The sequence below is a fragment of the Anopheles nili genome, chromosome 2 (genome assembly GCF_943737925.1).
Source record: "Anopheles nili chromosome 2, idAnoNiliSN_F5_01, whole genome shotgun sequence".
NCBI lineage: Eukaryota > Metazoa > Arthropoda > Insecta > Diptera > Culicidae > Anopheles > Anopheles nili.
In genome coordinates, this window is record NC_071291.1 from 38,030,782 (window position 1) to 38,050,861 (window position 20,080).

The following is a 20,080-nucleotide window of genomic DNA, read 5'->3' on the forward strand; positions in this document are numbered from 1 at the left end:
TGGAGCGAGCACGCACCTGTCTCGATAGAGGTCAGCTGATGGAGTGCGCCCGTGGTGCAGTGTTACATGTGCTCGATCGCGCCATAGACTCTAACGTGACGTTCCACGTTACGCCCTTTCTGACCGTGAGTCGTAACCCAGCCTGGTCTGCTACTCGAGATCTGTCGAGACCAACAGAGGAGGCTCGTTTCACCGGATGGGATGGATTGTTGCGGAAGCTGCATGAAGTGGTGCAATCGCGCCTTTTCCAGGTCAGCCTGATCGACGGTGAAGGACGAGCGCTACTGGACGAAGGTCGAGGCAAAAAGCACAAGCAAAAGGGTAACATGTTCTCGATGGCATTGATGGCGCTGATGGCGATGATTGCGCAGATCATCCTCGGCAAGGTGGCTGTCCTGGCGGCGGTGGCGCTGATCATGGCGAAGATCGCGCTCGTCTTCTCCACGCTGGTAAATACGCTCGCGCACGTGTTTCGTCGGATCCAGCACTAACAACAACTCTGTATGTGCCAAAAAACGACACGCTCAAACCAAACTCTCTTTTGCTTTTTTTCTTTTCTCTCTCTCTTTGTTTTTCCTCTTGCGCCATCCTTCGTTTTTCATCCCGACACACGCACCCACACGCCACAGAACGGGCTTAAAAAGTCAACTGGATCGAGCGGAGGGCATGCGACCGAGCACGTGGTATACGAACATGGTGGAGGTGGTGGTGGAGGTGGTGGAGGAGGCTGGCAGCGTAGCATCGAGCCTCGGAAGCGCCACCAGTACTACGACGATGACGATCTGCCCTACCGGAAGCGACGCCCGGAGTATGACTACCAGGATCAATTCGAAGGCGCCTAAATGTAGGCTTTCCGTCGAACAGCCGCAGGCGCACGCGATGTGGCATTGTAAATAGCATCCCTACGGCCTAACTCTATAGTCACGGGATGGGTGGGACCGGTTGCGGAAATGGTAGGACATAAAAGCAACCCTCTCCAACAGGGGTAGTTCCTTCGTTTTCTCACAGCACGCCCCCAGCTGGGGCACAATAGACCATGCACAATGCCGGAGCAGAGAACACGGATCGAGGTGCACCTCGATCACCTCGATCGATCGGGCACCCGTAGCAGTTCCCGGGAAGCGCCTCACTCACCGAAGGCTCTGTAATCGATTTCACTTTCATGTCACGAGCGAACGGCGCTAATCCGCGCTTAGTTACGAAACCGCCATTTCCTTCCGTCGGCGAGGAAGCTGTCACCTGCGGAGGGTGCAACACGGCTACCTCACTTGATCGGCCCATCAGCTTGCTGAAATTTCCCCCGGGAAGAAACTTGTTTTCCTGCCTCTTATTTTATTATTCTCGCCCCTGTCGCTGGGCTTCCCCGTTCACCCGGGTTCCTGGATGAGCTGCTAAACGGCGCGCACGGGTCAGATCGTGAGCCTGCATTCGATGCGATTTGGCTCGGCAATGGTTGGGTTCGTTTGAGTGAAAACCCCGTTTCTGGCTTTTCGCTTTCCGAGACCGGCGCCCGACGTGTCTAGCAGTGCGATTACTCACGATCCCGCTGCCGGGGAAATGGGAACGATGGTGTACGGAGCAATTTCCGGCGATAAATTCTAACGATAATAGATAGACAGAAACGTGGGGCCTACGAATCCCTCGGCATCGGTAACCCCCGGTAAGCCGGGGGCTCGCATTGTAATCACCTTTTTGAGATAATTTAAACGGAATGTGATCAATAAATATAAAAAAGAAACACTCATACCGAGCGAGTTCTTCAACTTTGCACTTTCCGGGGGACCTTCTCAACATGTCATTATTGATCGAATCTTACCGTACATCGTTCGGTGTGATGATTTAAATGCTACCGAGCCTGCATCTGATAAAAGCTTATCCCCTTTCCATCGCAAGTTTCGAGAAAACTCCAACACACACGTACTGCACATACTCACAGCGCGTAGGTGGGAACGACCTGCGGAACAAGGGCAAAGCCCTCCTGTCACCGGGAAAGGCAGATGCACCCGGGAATGCACCATCGCAAATTGCACCCGTACGCGCTCACGGATGTGTGTGTGTGTGTGTATGATGTAAAGAAAAACTGGTCCCGGGCTCGCGCACGAGTGACGATGTGAACCTGCGCAAGGCGAAAGGTGGTCGTGAACGAACAAAAGAATAAATTGCAAACACTCGAGCTGTAAGGTGCACCGCGGTGCATTAGATGGGCCAAGGAAAGGGACCGTATGCGGGTAGAAGGGATGCCGCGGTGCTCCCGTCAGCACTCCGGCAGAATGTGACAGGGGGCAGAGAGAAAACAAAACCGGTGGAAAAGCTGCGCGAAAACAACGAAAAAAAAACCTCATGCCCCGAAACGGGTGGAACCGAGCGCAGAAGGGCCCTCTACGGTGCCCTTCCATCTTCCAGGATGGGGGGGGGGGTGAGAAAGGGCCGCATAATCCATCTCGCGGAAGGGAAGCAATAAAACTTACGCGACTGAACCCGCGTGGCCCGTGGCCGATGCGATTGCGCCGGTGCCAAAGTCCCGAGTGAAAGTCTCGTTCGTCGCATGCCATTTTTCCCGTGCACCGCATCCGCGTGACCCCCGCGCGGGAAATGGCGGGAAAAATGTGCCCCATTCGTTGCATTCGCTGCGGATTAGCCAAACAAACAGACAGAGGGAGGATGAGGTTTTCCTGCGCCATTCTCTCGCCCGTGCACTTGGGCAGCAGTAAGTCACCCTAGCCGATGGTAAGCCGCAGGGATCGCGGACAACACTTTTGCTTTCCGAAGGGAAAATGGCGGCCGGAAAAGTGGTGTTTCGTAATGGATTAGCGGGAGCGAACGGAGCGAGAGAAATAGCAAAGCCCTTGGACACCAGGCACGACAATGACCTTTCGATTGGAATAGGAAAGTTATTACGTGGGTATTATTTCGATTGAAAGTGAGTTTGCTTTTGCGCTGGTCGTTTCACATTGAACGGGTTGTGGACATTTGTGGACATACAATGAACTCGGCAATCGATCGTACTGTGTCGCTACTTTCCCGTCGAGCGGTGCCATTATGAACGTTCTTGGGAATTGTCAGGCAAATCAACTTCATGGAGCATTGAACGTTTGCAGCGGATGAAGTATTCATGCTGATTACAATTTCTTCCAATTTTATTCCTAAACGCTCGGTCAAAACACTGCAAGAAACCTCAATTTCATCCATCAAAGCAAGCCTGTTTGTCAAGCACACAAGTGTGTGACACTTCTCGATCACATACACCACACATTCATGACAGTTCCGTGTCGCCTACTGAATGTGCGCGAACAACTCCTCCATCAGCTCGATCAATCGGTTTCGATAGCACTCGTCCGCCTCAAACGCTTTCACACACACTCGCACCTTCTGGATCGGCATGAAGCTTCCCGTCAGCTCCAGATTGCCAAACACCTGCTGCAAGAACACGTCCGGCAATGTCACCTCTCCGCTGATCATGGTGGCGTGTATGAGTCCAGCCAATCGGTACACCTCTGCAGACCTTCGGAACGAGTCCTGTGGCAGGATGACACTCGCGTACAACCCATTACAGTCGAGCACCCCCACAAATACCTCGTAATAATGGTCCAGCAACGCCGGACGAGAGGTTTCACGTGTCTTCCGATCTGTCGTGAGGTACAGCAGCAGATTGACATCATACGCCGGTGGCACGTAACGGCTCAGTTGGTAGTCCACAAGTGCACACCCGATGGGGAGTCCTTTGGCATCACAACGAAACATCACGTTGTTGCACCAAAGATCCCCGTGGTTGAGAGTGTTCCGGAATTCGGTGGATGGTACAACGAACGCGTAGATACGTCGCATTAGCGCTGGCAACTGCTGCAAAATGGCGGCTTTTCGACTTTCTGGCCAGTGATCGCACAGCCGAACCAGCTCGCTGTACAACTCGATCACGTTGGTGACATCCTGATGACGCGTGCTTTGAGGGTTTGAGTTCCACGCATTCTCACGCAACACGTCAGGAAATAGCTCCGACAGTGTGCGGGCGTTGCGTTCCTCCAACACAATCGAACCAGCGTGCAGACAGGCAAGCGTTTCAAGCGCCTGCCGCAGGAATGGTTCATCCAGTAAGCCACTCTCGCGCTTGACCGTCGAGTAACCGGCGATTTTGAGGTTGTTCATGACTAACACTCGATCACCATGCGCCCAGAGCACCCTTGGAGCGATCGTACGCCATGGACACACTCGCTGGATCGCTGCAACGATGTCCTGTAGGACGTGGCTCTCCTTTCGGAAGCTACCGATCTCCTCGAGGTACCTTGCCAAAGCCGCATTCTCGGTGGGAAGGCACTTAACGAAGAAGGTGCACTCTTCCTTGCGGCCACTGGGAGTCTCGAGCGTGATCGCAAGGGCGTAGTGTGCCGCCAGAAAGCCCTCCGGACTGGGGTTGAAGGGCTGTAACGAGGTCCGTACGATACGACCCAGCTCGCCTGCCGGTCGGCCTTGGTCGGATGCGTTTTGAACCACTATTTGGCGGAGGTCGCCATCGGAAAGACCCAGATGAGTCGCCTCCATGGTCGAAGTGACACTGTCGAAGGAACAAGCTGGCGATAGCAGGTGTGCATGCTCGCAAACTATGCTGTTGCCCACGGCTGATAAGGGAATGATTTACCAGCTACTCTCCGGATTTAACCGTGTGGTCGTCATTTGTTAGCAGTCCGGTCCGGTAAATAGGCTTGAATTTATGACCTGATCTGCTGGACGTTCGTTGCGTTGATGCCCATAATAGGGAAGTTATCTGTAGTTAGTAAATGAAAATTTACCCTTTCTTAAGCTTACATTATTCAAATATTTTGAGTTAGCGTGATAAGATTAGATAAGCACGTACAACTCACCGTTTAAACCTGAAGATATTTTTATCTCAGTATCTCATAAATGATATATTGAAACTATTCAGTGTATCTAAATTGATATCACAAAACTAACGCTAAATATTCCATAAAAAACCTTAACTTATCACAGAAGGCCACATTTATCGATCGGGTTTATTCTTTTTCTAACTGTATTGATCGGGATAGGTGAGATATGGAAGGGAATGCTCAGTGTTTTGTAAACTCAATTGACTCATGAAATCAACTGTAATTCTCAAATAGAAAAAGTGGAATAGCGTAAATTAAAATCCACACAATGACATTTGGCTTTAGTGCATCGTTAAATTAATAAAAACTCCCCAAATCAATTTCCTCATGTTCATGGGAAATTTCCCAAAACTCCCCCCACATGTCAATTATTGGAAGTTGTTTGTTCCGTTGCCTTCGGATCGAAACCCCTTTAACACCCGCTAAAGGGTGCAACGCGAATAGAAACCCCCAACCCCAGCAAAAATTACGCCCGCACGATGGACAGGAAAATTACGCCCAAAGACAGCCGGAGCAACAATCCGATGGAACCGCGTGGAAATGCAAACAAAAGCACCAACCAGCCAGGCCAGCACACGGCCGTAGGTCTCCGGCCATTAAGTATGCAAATCACTTCCGGCCAACATCACAGGCCAACGATGGGCCCTTTTCCCGAGGCCGCATTTGCCAGTGACACCGGGAGTTAACGCCAGCAACCTTCACACCTGGCACTCGAATCAATCTCGCGCCCCGAGTGAAAACTACTGTTTATCGGCCAACCCACGGTCACGGTCTGAAGGGTGCGGTACTTGCCCTACCGCAGCGTCATCCTCCCCGCACCATGCATCGGAAAATCGGGGCCAAGAATCGGAAAACACGATACCGAACCGTCCGAACGCATTAAAAGTAAAACTCCCCTGCCAGCGCTGCTCGTGCCAAGCTTGGACACGCGCTGCCATAGCACCCCCAGTTCCAGAGATCCGTACCACCCACCTTTTACACACATTTTCCACAGGGGCACGTGCGTGTGAGTGCCTGTTTGCGCTTTCCTGCCACATGCGCCGTTTACGCTGGGCGGTGATGATTGCCGCGATGGGCTGCTTAATTTTCAGCGATTTTCCTTTTCGCTTTCTGCGCATCCAACCTCGCGCATCTCCTCGCGGGTGATGCATTTTCCGACTGCAGCGAGTGGAACCAGCGAGTGGATCGCGAAGGAGAAATGGGCGAGCAACAGCAAAGAAGAAAAAAAAAAAGACAGCAGCTTTGCATGTCCGCCCGCCGGAATCAGAGCTCACCGGATCGGATTAGCTTGGCTCGACTTTCTCGCTCTTTCACAACGCGTTCTCTTTTCTCCACCGAAAACCACGGCACCCCGTGTGTGAGGGTGTGCTTTTTTTTTTGTTTGCTCCTCCCGACTTTTCCTCCGCTCGGCCACGATCGCCCATCCATGGGGAAGGTATGTTTGCGTTTTTGCACATGTTGCAGCAAATTAGTGAAGCAGTTAGATGATCGGTCCGGGCGTAGAAATCGTACCAGCACTCTTTCTCTCTCTTTCTCTCTCTCTCTCTCTCTCTCTCTCTCTCTCTCGCGTGCGCTGACCGGGCTCTGTTTCGATCATCCTCACACCAACCAAGCAGGGCCATTGGCAGAAGGAAAGCATATCGGTATCGCTGCACCGAGCGATCCTAGCGATCCTCTTGATGCATGCACCTCGTTGCATGCGATGAACATCTACCATGCGTGCTCGTGTCCGTGTGTGTGTGGCTTACAGTTTCACGCTCCAAAAAGTTCTAGGTAAATGCCGCTGAGCGAGGCGGGACTGATGATGTCTGTGCAGTCAGTCAGCTGATCGGTCCGACCGTCCCGTAAGGACTGCACCGTGTGCTGTGGGTGTGGATGGGCTAGCGGGTAGGTGTGCGTTATCGCTTGGATGGCCGCCGCCCAAAGGGCTGGCGATAAAATCGGCCCTCAGCTCCCGAAATGCAGGCAGTTGTATAAATAGCTCCAACCGGGCCAGATCGAAAGGAAGCGCATCCAGTTGTCCGTGTCCAGCAGGCAGCAGCAGCAGCCGTGAAAACAGCCGAACCAGCAACCCGAAGGACGACCCCTTCACCCCTGTCCCATCCCCCAAAACCGTCCCCCCCCCATCCCTCCCAACAGCCCCCGGTCGAAGGATGGTGTCGCTAAAGTTCGTGTGTGCGGTAGTGTGCGTGCTGGCAGTGGCCGGCCGAGGATACGCGGCCGAGGATAGCACCGTGCGGGCCCTTCGCAAGGTGTACTCGCTGTGTGAGGACAGCGACGAGCTGCTAAAGTGCATCAAGGTGCAGGCACTTAAGCTGACCGACCGTGCGATCAAGCTGCCCAGCATCAAGCTGCTGGATGGAGTCGCGATCGTGAAGAAGCAGGACGGTGGTGAATCCGCGAGCCGCACCCTGGGAGCTGACCCGACCCTGAGCGAAGCCGAGCTGGCTCGTCTGCCGTCCGGAAAGGTCGATGAGCTGCTGTTCCAGCGCGCCCAGCGATTCATGGATGGACACCAGCTGCAGCTGAACGTGCCGCGTATGCTTGCCTCGGGTCAGCAGGAAACCGGCCGCCTGGTCGAGGAGGGCCGCAAGAAGATGAAGAAATACCTCGGACCATTCCTCGCTGCAATGGCTATCAAGGGAGGTATCCTGACCATGGTGTACCACTCGATCGCCATCGTCGCCGGTAAGGCGCTCATCATCGGCAAGATCGCGCTCGTCATCTCCGCCATCATCGGGCTGAAGAAGCTGGTCACGCCGGAAGGACACGAGAAGACGACCTACGAGATTGTGAAGCACCCGCACGTCCAGCAGAGCCACACGTACTCCTCCAACCACGGTGATTTCGACACGCACGAGGCTGGCCAGTTCCACCGCAGCTTCGGAAACTCCGTCGACATGATGATGCAGGATCGCGCCTACCACGCTCATGTCCCCAAGAACTAGAGCAAGCGAGCCAGCGTAAGAGAGAGAACGAAAGAAAGAGAGCGAGAACGTTTGAGAACGAGCGAGAGAGAGAGAGAGAGAGAGAGAAGAAACCTGCCAACCCGCCAACCCGGCACGGATGGATGACGACGACCACCAGCCCCGCACCCCCGCAAGAACCAACACACCCTGGCCATAACCGCACGCCCGGATACGGAACGATGGAATGGGACCCACCACCAGAGGGCGCCACCACAGCCGGCGACGGCTTGTGGTCCTTTCGCGAAAGGGTTCCTTCGATCCGACACGCCTTACACACACAAACACACACCGTCCCCCCGTACCTCCCCCCCCCCAAAGTCCAGACACTCATACACACACACACACGCATACGGTCACGCACACGCGTACACTCACACGTATCCATCCACACCGGTAGAAGAGCCGCGGAAGCCTACCCTGCCATGGCGCGGATAGGGGTTAGTGTGTTATGTATTTATATGGTTAATTTAAATTATTTATTTATTGAGCCCCCCTCTCCTCCACGTGACCTACCATTCCCTTGCCCGACGGTTGTTGCCACCCCCACGGGTGGGTGGGACAGCCGCAGGCGACCCTTTCTGTCGTCCTCTTCCATTTCCGCGCGCAGACGTCGAAATGTGTAATTAAAAAACCCCACGAAATCGAGCAAAATAAAGAATTGACATTCAATAGAAGCTGGGTTGGAGTTTTATTTTGGTTTCGTGCCCGAGCGCAGTGAAAGGATTTGAGCAGATTTTCCCCTCGAATGATTATAAGGATAATGAAAATCGGGAAATCGATTAATCAAGTAACGATTAGTGTTTGTGCAGTTTTGGTGCAATACTTCCGTCGTTAAGAGGAGTTCGATTTAATTGGTTGATATTGTGATTAACAATCTTTTGAAGTTCTTTTGCCAATGTAAAACATTATAACAAATCAACAAGTCAACCCAATACAATTGGTGAAAGCATAAAAGTATACCAATAATTTGATAACATAAACTGGCAAACTAATGAAATTCAGCGTAGTGCACTGTAAATAGTTAAAACAATTACTGGTCTGGTCGTTCACTCTCAAAAAGATGCCAAATGAAGAAAAATAAACATAAAAAGCAAGCCTCATGCATCCTAAGACCGTTCATGAGATAATCGTTCTGTAAAATAGCTCACCGGAACAGGCGCTGCGGCACGTTTTCCTTCGGTTCAGTGAGCGATTCCAAGCACCAGATATGCTGTACTCACGCATCCATCACCCACTGACCATAAACAATTCTGCATGGGAGCAGATGCCGATGCACAACTGCATCGAATGCATTATGCTACGCTGCATTTACGAACGAGCGGCGTGTGGCATATCGCGCAGCATGCTATGCGCTGGTTTTCATGGCACGCTCAGTCAGACGAGCCCGTTGCTGTTCGCAATTGATTTTAATTAAGCTATTCTAACCACAGCAACTAAGCTTCATTTCTACCCATGATGGTCTCATTTACGCTTAGAGCTCACCTCACGTGACTACTTCTTACCGAAAGAAAGGCAACGAGCTTTTTCTAAAGCGTCTACACCTGGCCGGAAGCCGGAGAAAGTGACCAAACTTGAGTCATACGTGGCTTGCAATGCTCGATTGTTCCATTCCATCTCACGATTTCGCACGCTTATAATGCACATAGTCCGGCGCGCGATTTACATAAGGCACATTTACCTACTTGCGCCGTGCGGACGAACGGTTCTGAGCCAACATGGGCTGTAAGTTTGCAGAAATTAAGTCCGTTCCGCGCGGAAAAATTCCACCCAATTCCGGGACTGCTTCCCTTTAACCCGGTCACCGCCACAACGGGTGCCGTTGTTCGCGAAAACCTACCCCACGAGTTTATTCGCGCGCCCCTTAAAAGGGCACTCAAGATGGTCCGTTTTTTTTGGGGTTCCAATTTATACGGCGCACTTTTCCTTTCGCCGGCCAACGGCAGCCCAAACAAACGAACCCGTTTGTTCTCCGCGCACATCCGGACACGTGATTTCTTCCCGCGTGACTCGTAAACACGGCGATGCTTGACCTAGCCCCAGTCCGGTGATAAATCCCGCAGATGGGAAGGAAGCATACGCGAAGCATAAATCAACCACCCCAACGGGAGGCTCGCAGAGGCAACATCCTACTGCCGTGTCTCATTACAACCCTTTCAAAATCAATGCCGCACATTTCGGATGGTGCTCGCCTCATGTTCAATGCACCTTTTGCGCTTGGTCTAGGGGCCTTAGGGTGGCTAAACTACTACCCAACTCGTTACACGGGCTTTCGAGTAAACGAACGACAATCTAATGTGAGCTTTTGAACGCGCTCACCATCCCTGTGTAGAGCGATTTGGCGAAGCTGTGGCCGTACTTTCAATCAGCGCTAGGCGACTTTCCTGCCCTGAAGTCTCCCACGGCCCACGCCGGTGTTAATCGCTTATTTTCCGAACCATTAATCATGCAACGCCGGTCACCGCTGACGATCTGCTGCTGATGCAGCCTAAAACGCAGACCTCAACCGGGGCTCTAGTACCGAGCCCATGGATCGCCATTTGCCCAATGGCTCGCAACGAGTGATGCTGGTTTTTAATGTGTTTGCTTTTCTCGCCTTCCTTTGGGTGGGTTCGTCCTGAAGGGATTAGTTATTTCACCCGCCTACTGAGATGGGGTTGGTTATGCTGGATGCGCCCAGCTCGTTTATGCTGCTGACACTTGGATTGGCCTTTGGCGATAGTGAAACTAAGCGAAAGAGATTTCCGGCGGATGAGCAAATGAAAATGAAAACATGTCCGCTGAGTCGACGCAAATCGCAAGTGTTGTGGAGTTTTCCTTATACGCCTAATTGATTACTACGAAGAACGTTATGTGGTCACTAAATTTTGCACCATTTGAATATCGTGGGGATTTACATAAATTGGGCAGAGGCATGAAATTGTTTCGGTATGATGTATATCGAAACCTGTTGAAATCATCAAAAGTACTATGAAATATTATTTAATTAATCTTTAAATGTTCTAGTATTAATCAGCTTTAATTGTTTTTGAACAACTTTCACGTTCTATCGATCTATTTACTTAACTACTCTTAGCAGCGCTTCTTGTAAAATACATTCTAAATTTGAACAAAAATGATATTCTAAAAAAATCAACTACATCAACATCAAACGGAGAATTATCATCTCTGCCGTAACAAGTTTATCTTCCTTAATGACCAGTGATCAATAATAAAGCAACACCTCTACTGACACTGGCCATTATTCGTCGCTACTCATCGAATATCGCTGATTTCCCATGCACCGGTGAGCTCTTCTCTCCACGCTGGTGTAAATTACTACATTTAGTGTAACCATCCCCCATTTGGCGAAACGAGAAGCACCAATAAAGCATCCTGCCAAACCACACTCGCTGCAACGAGCCTAACGAGCCTCCCTTTTAGCCAGCTAATGGGTGCCATTCCGCGGCCAGAGCCATTAAACGCTTCGCTCGATTAAAAGAGCGATAACTGCGCGAAACGTACATTTCGGGGAGAAAAGCCGCATATATGCGCATCTCTCCCGTGGTGGTGGAAAGTGAAAACATTGATTTTTCCACTCCCCTAATGAAACATTCGGTGGATCAATCACACTCTCCCGAGCGGCCTTCGTCGATTAACGAACGGCCTCGTTTGTCCTTTGGCATTGATCTTCAGTGGCCCGTACCCTTTGACCTCGTTTTTCACCGAGGTCACATCCCCATTAGGCAGATGGTCGATTTTCCACCTAGTTTCCGATTCAAGCTCGAACCAAAGTGCATCGCTAGGCCACTCAGCTGTCGATCGCAAACCTGCACCCTCTGATCGTCGGTGAAAATCTGATCGTCGGTAGCTTAGCCGATTTCCTCTAAGGTGATCGCCACCACCGACACGGCGCTCCCACGATCGCACCCACTTCACTTAACGCTCGTGCAGAGTGCATTTGCTTTCCTTCCTTCCTTTTCGATTTCATTTCACCGACCCACGATCGCGCTCCCGAAATGACCCTGGGGTGCGCGAGCGCTCGAAGGAAAGCGGCAAATGGCCAACAAAACGGTTGCATCCGCTTCGCCAGTGGATCGATTTTCTTTGCCCCGCTTTGCGCTTTTCGCGCGGGAGCCGCACTGGAGCGTTGCAGATTGCCTGTGCTCGAGCCACCTGCCCGAGCCAGGCTGTCAGGCGTCCGTTTTCGCTATCAACGGCACCACGCGATCGTGGCGGAATGTAAATTAATAGTTATTCAAATAACGCGAGCATCCTGCCGGTATGCCAGCTTTTCGTAGCGAGCCGTAGCACCGAAGGTCTGGGTGTTCGAGCAACAAAATAACGCGCTTGTGCGGGGCTGAACGGGACGATGTTGCTCATTGTCATCGTGTTGAAAAAATGAGAGGCTTTCGTAAATCATACTGCTGTATTAAATATATCAAACATTGAGAAGGCTAGGAAACATTCCTTAAGAGCGAAATTTCGATTGAACGCAAATTCAAACATGATTCACTTTTCTTGTTGATATTGTTATTTATTTAAGAACGGCCTGGCCGTATTTAGATTTGAATAATTTTTTGTGAGCTGAAAGGCATTTCCTCCAGCCGCAACATCCACAGAGTGCCTTATCCCGGGCTGACTCGGTTTAATGATTCACTTTTCCTAACTAAATCATTTCCTTCCTATTCTTCTACGGAAATAAAACCTTACTAATAATTTTGATACAATGCCGATTGCAAGTGTTTGAATATTAAATGTTTTGGAATTTTTCAAGTATCGATTTTCTCTTTTCTTGCTACTTTTTTCATGCTTCGAATATAACGACGATAAATTGGAAAAGGTTTCAAATAAATTATATTTGAACCAAAACATTCACAGAATCCTACGAGCCTGCTGACAACCTCGATAATTTTCGGGATTTTCTAACTACTTTGTTTGTTCGCTCATATTTTACAGTTATGATAAATTCACCATCACCATCCATTATCCCGCGAATGACTCGAGAAAAGCGTTCATGCAAACATCTACGCTACCATTAGTGCGCGGACACATGCCACATTTCGGCTAATGCAACGTTTATCTCGTCATCTAGATTAGTTCCCGAAATTAGCGACTGCTTCCAAACTAAAACCGTTTTAACCACCCGGCTCAATTCCACCATTTGTCACCTGGATGGGCTCTTCACGGCATCATGTGCCACCCATCATCGATCATACGTCTGCCATTACTCCTGTCCAGTCCATCGTGCGAATCACTTTCCCTTGTCCCGGAGGATCGTCCCTCGGGCACTGACATGGCATTCCTCGCACTTACAACACCGTTCGTTACAAGCTGACAACACCAACAACACGGCCATCCATGCCCTGTTTAATGGCATGTCCCCCTGGCGTAAATACTGCGTCACGGTCATTTGCAACCTCTACCACCTTCACTCGGAAGGAAGCACTCTCGACAAACGTCAGGTCGGAAATGGGAAAATCGGCTCACGAAGAAAACACCTCACAAGTCCGAACCAGAGCCGAAGAAAACGGCAACCCGCTCGGTGTCAAAAATGGCGCCAGAATGCGTGTGTGTGCGGCTGCGTGTCGACCGACGACGACCTGTGGAAGGCCACGAGGCACTTTCCCGTCGAAAAGTTGGCACGAGGAAAAACGTACATGTAGCGGAAATCTGCCGGGCAGAACGAATCTGCTGAATCGCTAATATTCCCGCACCGGCCGATGGGTGGGAGGACGACTTAAATTTAATTTCCTGCCCCATCGTGACCATCGTGATTGTTTTGATGGTGCTCGTTTCTTTCTGTTGCTGTTGCTGTTGCTGTTGTTGTTGGCACACATGTTATGCTTTGTTTTTCGCGAAGAGAAAGCACCCCTATTCGGCCACCGATAACTTATTAAATTCCCATTTAAAGTGTGCACCAAAAATCAACCCCCAAACGCCGCGCGTACCATTAAACGGTGCCGCTCGGGTAATTTTGACGGGCGGCTTTTTCGGATGCATTAATCGAAAATGATCCATGTCCCTTAGCCATCGCGAACAGCACCAATCGGCTGCCGTGGCTTTCCCCTAGGGCTCGCGGTCAACCGGTCAAGCTAGAGCACACAAAAAAGCACACCCGTGTGGGAGGTACGTATGAGTGTGTGTGCTGCGAGAGAAAGCCGTGTCTTATGGTAGCATAATTGAATTAAGCCTTGTTCCTGTTTTGTTTTTTTTTGCTGTGTTTTACTCCTGCTCGTCGTTTTCGGCCTTTTACACCCTCTCGCTGTGCTGGAGCGGGAAGGAAATTTGGTGCCCGCCGCAAACAACATCGTTTTTATCTGCATGCGCACAACCGTATCGACTACTACTACGCGGTGGGAAGGTAGTAAATCACGGGGCCTGTTGGGGGGGGGGGGCAGTAAAACCGCTTTTCCGTACACCTGTTACTGCTTGCCTGCCCGGTGCCCTTCCGCCTTTTCCCCGGGGAAGGTCAGAGAAACCGTCCGTCCCGTGAGCTCTTTTTTGCGAGTTCTTTATGGTTGGTGTTGTATTTTGGTGATTACCTGTGAACGAAAACGAACCTGTGCGCGGAAGTGCGCAACGTCCACTCGCTGTTGATCGACAGTCGCGTTACATCAGTCACTTCCGGATGCGCGATGGCGATCTTTTTGGCACAAAAATACGCAAACCGTGCAGGAGACTTCAACGAGTGACTTCAACAGGCGCAAAGACAACGAACCCCACTCAGCTGAAATTGGGCTCCTTTTGGTTGCCGTTCCCATTCGCTTGCTTGCACATTCCCACGCGGCCATACATGTGTGCTATACATTGCGCAAATTAGTAAGGAAAATAATTCTACCACCCATCCCAGCCAACCGGCCTACATTTGGCTACGCCCGTTCGCCTCCCTGGCGTTCCTTCGCTCGCTGGTGAATTAGCTCAAATGTGAGAGGCAGCAAAAAAAGCAATCAAACACACATACACACGCACGCGAGCAAGCACACAAACAGTGCATTCGCATCGGGTTTATCTTCCATTCAAACAATCATTTCTTCTCACATTAGATTATACACCCTTTGCGAATCTCCCCCGGGCAGCCGGCGGGAAAATAAAAGCGCTTTGGGTGCCGAGCGGGAATGGCAGTGGCCCCCTTTTGCGCTGGCCTTTTTCTCCTCCGCAACACACCCAACGGGAGCTCCATTCTCAGAGCAGTGACACCGACGAATCTGGCTAGCGACCGCATCGTAATGCGGTCGTGTTCGAGTTCCCTACGGACTCTAATCTAGAGCGATCCTTCGATGGAGAACAGAAGGAGCTCTATGTGTGGGTGATCTGTATGTGTGTGTGTGTGTGTGTGCGCGAGAGCAAAAAAGAGAAAGAAAATGTCCTTACATCTCGATCGCGATCGTGCGCCTTCCCATTTGAGCCACACGCCAAGCATTCCATTCAAACGTCTGAGTGTGTGTGTGGGCAAAGTGCAACGAACTTGCAGTTTTCTTGCTGTCTCAACCACCATCGGTTGCTCTAGCAAAACCCACCCACCCACCCACCCTAACAGTTGGCAGCATTGTTCCACACACTTTGGCACACTTTTCTCGCACGTTGTGGCGTCCCCGGAGCTTCAGCGATGCACGCGGGAACGATCGTTCGAGCTCATTTGGTGCATCGAATGGCGCCCAAACGCAGGCATATGCAGACCCTTCGGTGAGATCGTGCAGTTCAAAGGTGACTGAACTGGCCCATGACCCAGCCCCGACGTCGCACTTCCGATTGAGGCGCGTGCAAAAGTTCAAATCGATTATCGGTCGCCATTTGCCAGTGTTTTCCACGCGCCACAATCAGGCGAGGGGTCAATTTTCTTCCCCGAGGTGGAGGAACGGTAGCCCAATCCGACAGTCAACGTCTTGACACCCCCCGGTAAAGGCCCCCGGGTGCGGTTGCGCAGTGACTCGGGAGGCAATTTCTCCCGACTTGTGCGCATGATTTATCATCGCGAAAGGCCGCACGCCGTGTTAACCTCACCGGGGCTCTGATAAATCGCTGATAAAATGTGTGCGTCCTACCGTCGTCGTGGTGGGGTGGAAGGAATGTGATGCGGCCGTCCTCGTCAACACCCCATTCCGGTGGCAACCTCCCTCGCGGTACATTTATGAGTGCATAAATGCAACGAGTCACTGGTGGAAGCGAACCAGGACGCCTATGACACTGAGGAGAAACGGAAAAACGAACCGAAACGTGTGTGTGTGTGTGTATGCGCATGAAAGCCATCGCTATTCGTGTGGGGCCATTTCGCGATCAGCCACACGTTGTCTCTGCGAACTGAGCGCTGGTTTTTGTCAGCAACTGCGTTACAAACCGAGTGTTGATGATATTTTTAAGAGCTTTTGGATTTCTTATTATCTTAAAACCACCCCCATCGATCCCCGTTTTCATTTCGCGCGCATTTTCCGAGCGCACAAATGGCCCAAACGGAACGATTTCTCCTGCAAAAGCCCCCCCCCCCCCACGGTGACAAATGGATCACCCTTCCACGATCGAGGGCTTGTCCAGCTTCCTCACCAAGGACGAAGGTACGATCGTAATGTGATTAGTCAGCAAGCCAATTGCATCGCGAACACTCGGTAGGGAGCCGCGTAGACCTCACGGCTCAGTTCAGAATGACATGTCCGTCCGCTAGCAGGCGGGGCACTTTCTCTCGCCACACAGCTTCAAAACGCGCCCCCCCCCGAAGGGCGTACATTCCAATTCCACCCAACAACAATGGCATACCACAAACGCTAATGGCAAGCTGGTGCGCGCCCTGTGCGCATTAATTGTCGCAAGCCGATTTTCCACCCGTGTGTTTTTCGCCTCGCTTTTCTTGACCCGGACGTGTGTAAGAATCCGTCACTGAATGTGTGAGTGTATCTTTTTGTCTTCTTTTTTTGCCACACCGTGATAAATGACGCATGTCCACGTCAACTCATCGTGTCCGCGCGGTGGCCATTGTTGTCCGGAAAACGCCCCCGAAACGATCGGAACATAATATCAACGTGCATGCTACGTGCAAGGGCACCCCCGTGCTGGTATGCACATATCAGCGTTTGTGTGTTCGTTTTTTCTTCTTTTTTTACATGCTTTTCAATTTCATTTTTCTTGCCGCATCATCACCGATCGGTGTGATCGAGAGAAGGCGCCGGGCGTGGCCGGTCGAGAAGAAAAGTGAAAACCCCGGTGTGCGAGCGTTTTGCTAACGCTTTTGTTACACCCCCTGCGTGCGTCTTTTTTCCTTTATCGAATTAGCGAAAATGATCGCACACACACACACACACACACACTAGCGCACGCGGACACACACCCCGAAAATACGTCCGCACGGGAAAGCCTCTCACTAATTGCCCACGATCACGGTCAGCCGTTGCGGTCGGTTATCGGTTTAATTTTTATAGGCGAACGCCCGGCCCCAGCATCCTGCCCACACGCTTGCTCTCTCTCTCTCTCTCTCTCTCTCTCTCTCTCTCTCTCTCTCTCTCGCCAATGGGGCGTTTTCCGGGTGCCAATTTAGGGTGAAATTTTCCGACCGACAAATTTTCCCGACCACCAGTTAGGCGCACGCACGGAATTAGTAAAAAAAAGGAGACCAGCTGGCCGGCCGGTCTCCTTATCGGAAACCGTTTATTCGCTCGCAATTAAGGCGTTATTAAGGTCTTCGGTTGGCCAAAGTGGCGTAGCGTCCCTTATTTGCAACCCAACAGTAATGCGTGCGCTTCGAACCGGATGTGCCTCGAAAAGGGCTCTGTTGGATGTGTGGGAAAGAAACTCGCAAAATGTTTTCGTATTAGACACACACACACAGCCACGCAAAAGGGTCGGACTCAAGTCGACGAGTCTCTATGGTGCCATCTGCTGTGTTGTGAAGAGCTGCCTTAACAAAGCCACACCGAAAAACACCGTTCCATGCGACGCCGTGCGCGAAACGTCGATCCTTATCAATATTTAGACAATTTCGGTCGTAACGCTCGGCCGAGGCGCCCGGCTACCCGCGGTAAAAGCTCCGTTTGAAGCTTTTTTTTCAGTTTTTTTGTGTTGTTGTTAATTTTGAACCGATTTCGGCTCACGTTTTGTTTCGGGAGGTGGCGTTTTCTTTCGCACGATTTGAGTGTTCTTCTCCACGGTGACGCTGGAAGTGGGTCTCGGCTTAGGGCGTCTAATCGAAAATCAGCCCGTCTGGACGAGTTGCGTCTGCGGGACGGAATTTTCCGCGGCCTGGTAATTATCGCGCAGCACAATCTGCCCCGGAATGTGCCACAAAACGTACCGTTCCGTTGGAACTGAGTGGCTTTTTGCCAGTGCCAATTAATGGACAACGCGTTGTCACGTTAGTGGGTTGAGTTAGTTGGGGTTTTCTTTTTTTTTTTTTTGAAACCGATACCGCGCATCTCGTGGTGCAGCTCCATTAAAGCTCTTTAATCAAAGCAAATAATGCACGCGCTGTCGCTTGCAAATTGCCAGCTTTAGATGAGCGAAGGTATGACGGTAGAAAAAAAAACCAACGCAAGATCCCGAAAGCAGCTTCTCTCGAAGGTCACACCGAGAGATCACACCACGTCGGGTAATAGGCCGATAGGAAACAGGAAATTCTGCATCTCCGTGGCGGTTTGAAAACCGAAAGTGGACGGTTTTCTGGGCACATGCAAACGCGCGGGTACTTGACGACACCGAGACTGGAAGTACCTGTTTTTGTTCCCGAACCCCCCCTCTCCCAGCTCCCATAAATCCCTTCTCCTTCCTCCCGTTCCCCAACGGTCCTGTCCAGCAGTCATCGGTTGCGAGCGTCCAAAAATACACCCGACCGTTGGTGACCATCGAAATTTATTATTCCCTCTTCCCGAGCTGGGGAAGCGACTCTAGGCTTTCCCGCCAGCGAATCTACGAGATTAGACAGGCGAGATTATTGTCCACCCCATCGCCTCCTTCTTCATTCATCTCCCTTTGAACCCCCATTGAAACCACTTAACCGTGCGGTGTGATGCGATCGCGGGGTGAAAGTAAATCTAATAAAATTGTAATTGTTAATTCCATCCGACTGTCCAGCGGACGACGTGTGCGATTGCACGACCCTTTTTCTCTTCCCGCCCCACTCGCGCAGTGGCCAACGATGGGTTTAGTTTTCCACTGGCAAAAAAGCGGCGCTGGTGGGAGCCAGCGCATCCTTACGGGCCCGTGTCATTGCCTAATTGATGGTGAACGAAACTTTATGCGCGCCCTTACAACTGTCCCTTTCGCAGAGCGAAGGGAGCATAAATTATTGATGAGATGGCCACATCGTCCCTTGGGGGAAAGGCACTCGTCACGGATGCTGCTTGCGCGGATCGCGGAACCGGAAGTGCAATATTTGACGTTTGTACGCGTCGCCATTCGAACACGATCACTTTCTCCCGCACGCACTAATAAGCACCCCCAGGCCGCAAGGGTGGACCCGAAGCGTCGCGTTAATGTGACGAATTCGCTCAAACAGCGCGCCCTACTCAATGATTAAATGATAATTTCGTCACAGGGCTTGCGTAAAGTGATGGTGCGTCTCATCGCATCCTTCTTGCTAGCGCGCAGCCTGATGGACGTACTCCGCCCCAAAGCCAGTTGGACGGTATTTTGAGAAGAAGAAATAAAAACCACCTTCCTAACTAGCCCGCATTAGCTACAAACCGCATTATCTTCACTACGCCGGCTCCTACGGTGGGAGCCCGTGGGAGCTAAGTAATGGGAAACACTGGGCCAGCAAAATGGTACTTAACTTCGGTTCGCATACGAATTCAAACGGATCCGCCCGGAAAATGGTCTGGCAATTGGATGGCCCAGCCAGTCCATAGGATCTGCGTACTGTCAATTACGGAGCAGGGAAAACGGTTCCGAATCAACCCCGGCTAACCCTGAAACCCCGCAACGGATCGCGGATTCCGCTCTTTTACCGTTCATTAAGCGCTAACAAACAGGTTCGTTACTTTAGCCTGGCGAACAAAAAAAAATTAACTAAACGCATTAAATACGTCGCGGTAGGCTGCGGCTATCCATAAAGCTCACGGAGCGCTTCACGAAACACACACCCCACACACACAAACACACATACACACGTGGGACTTTCTTTATCTAATAAAATGAAAATAAACACCAACCTGTGGCTGCTTCCGACCTTTGCTGAAATGAAAAATCCGCGCCTCGAGGAAGAAGCAGCGCGAAAGAAGCACAGGTCACGAAACTATATTGCTGCCCTTGGGGGCCCTTTGGGAGAAAAGT

At 51.2% G+C, this 20,080-nt stretch overlaps 2 protein-coding genes across 2 annotated transcripts; one reads left to right on the forward strand and one right to left on the reverse strand.

The window, feature by feature from the left end:
- Nucleotides 1-2,946: 2,946 nt before the first annotated feature.
- LOC128730962 (uncharacterized) lies at nucleotides 2,947-4,536 on the reverse strand. The gene has a single exon (XM_053824054.1). The coding sequence runs from the start codon at nucleotides 4,534-4,536 to the stop codon at nucleotides 3,274-3,276; it is 1,263 nt and encodes a 420-aa protein (XP_053680029.1). The 3' UTR covers nucleotides 2,947-3,273.
- Nucleotides 4,537-7,033: 2,497 nt separating this feature from the next.
- Nucleotides 7,034-7,837, forward strand: LOC128720405 (uncharacterized). The gene has a single exon (XM_053814074.1). It carries the CDS (start codon nucleotides 7,034-7,036, stop codon nucleotides 7,826-7,828), a length of 795 nt encoding a protein of 264 aa, XP_053670049.1. The 3' UTR covers nucleotides 7,829-7,837.
- The last annotated feature ends 12,243 nt before the right edge of the window (nucleotides 7,838-20,080 follow it).

Bases quoted from the DNA above. Each gene is read 5' to 3' on its own strand.
- LOC128730962 (XM_053824054.1), bottom strand. From the start codon at position 4,536: ATGGAGGCGACTCATCTGGGTCTTTCCGATGGCGACCTCCGCCAAATA.
- LOC128720405 (XM_053814074.1), top strand. From the start codon at position 7,034: ATGGTGTCGCTAAAGTTCGTGTGTGCGGTAGTGTGCGTGCTGGCAGTG.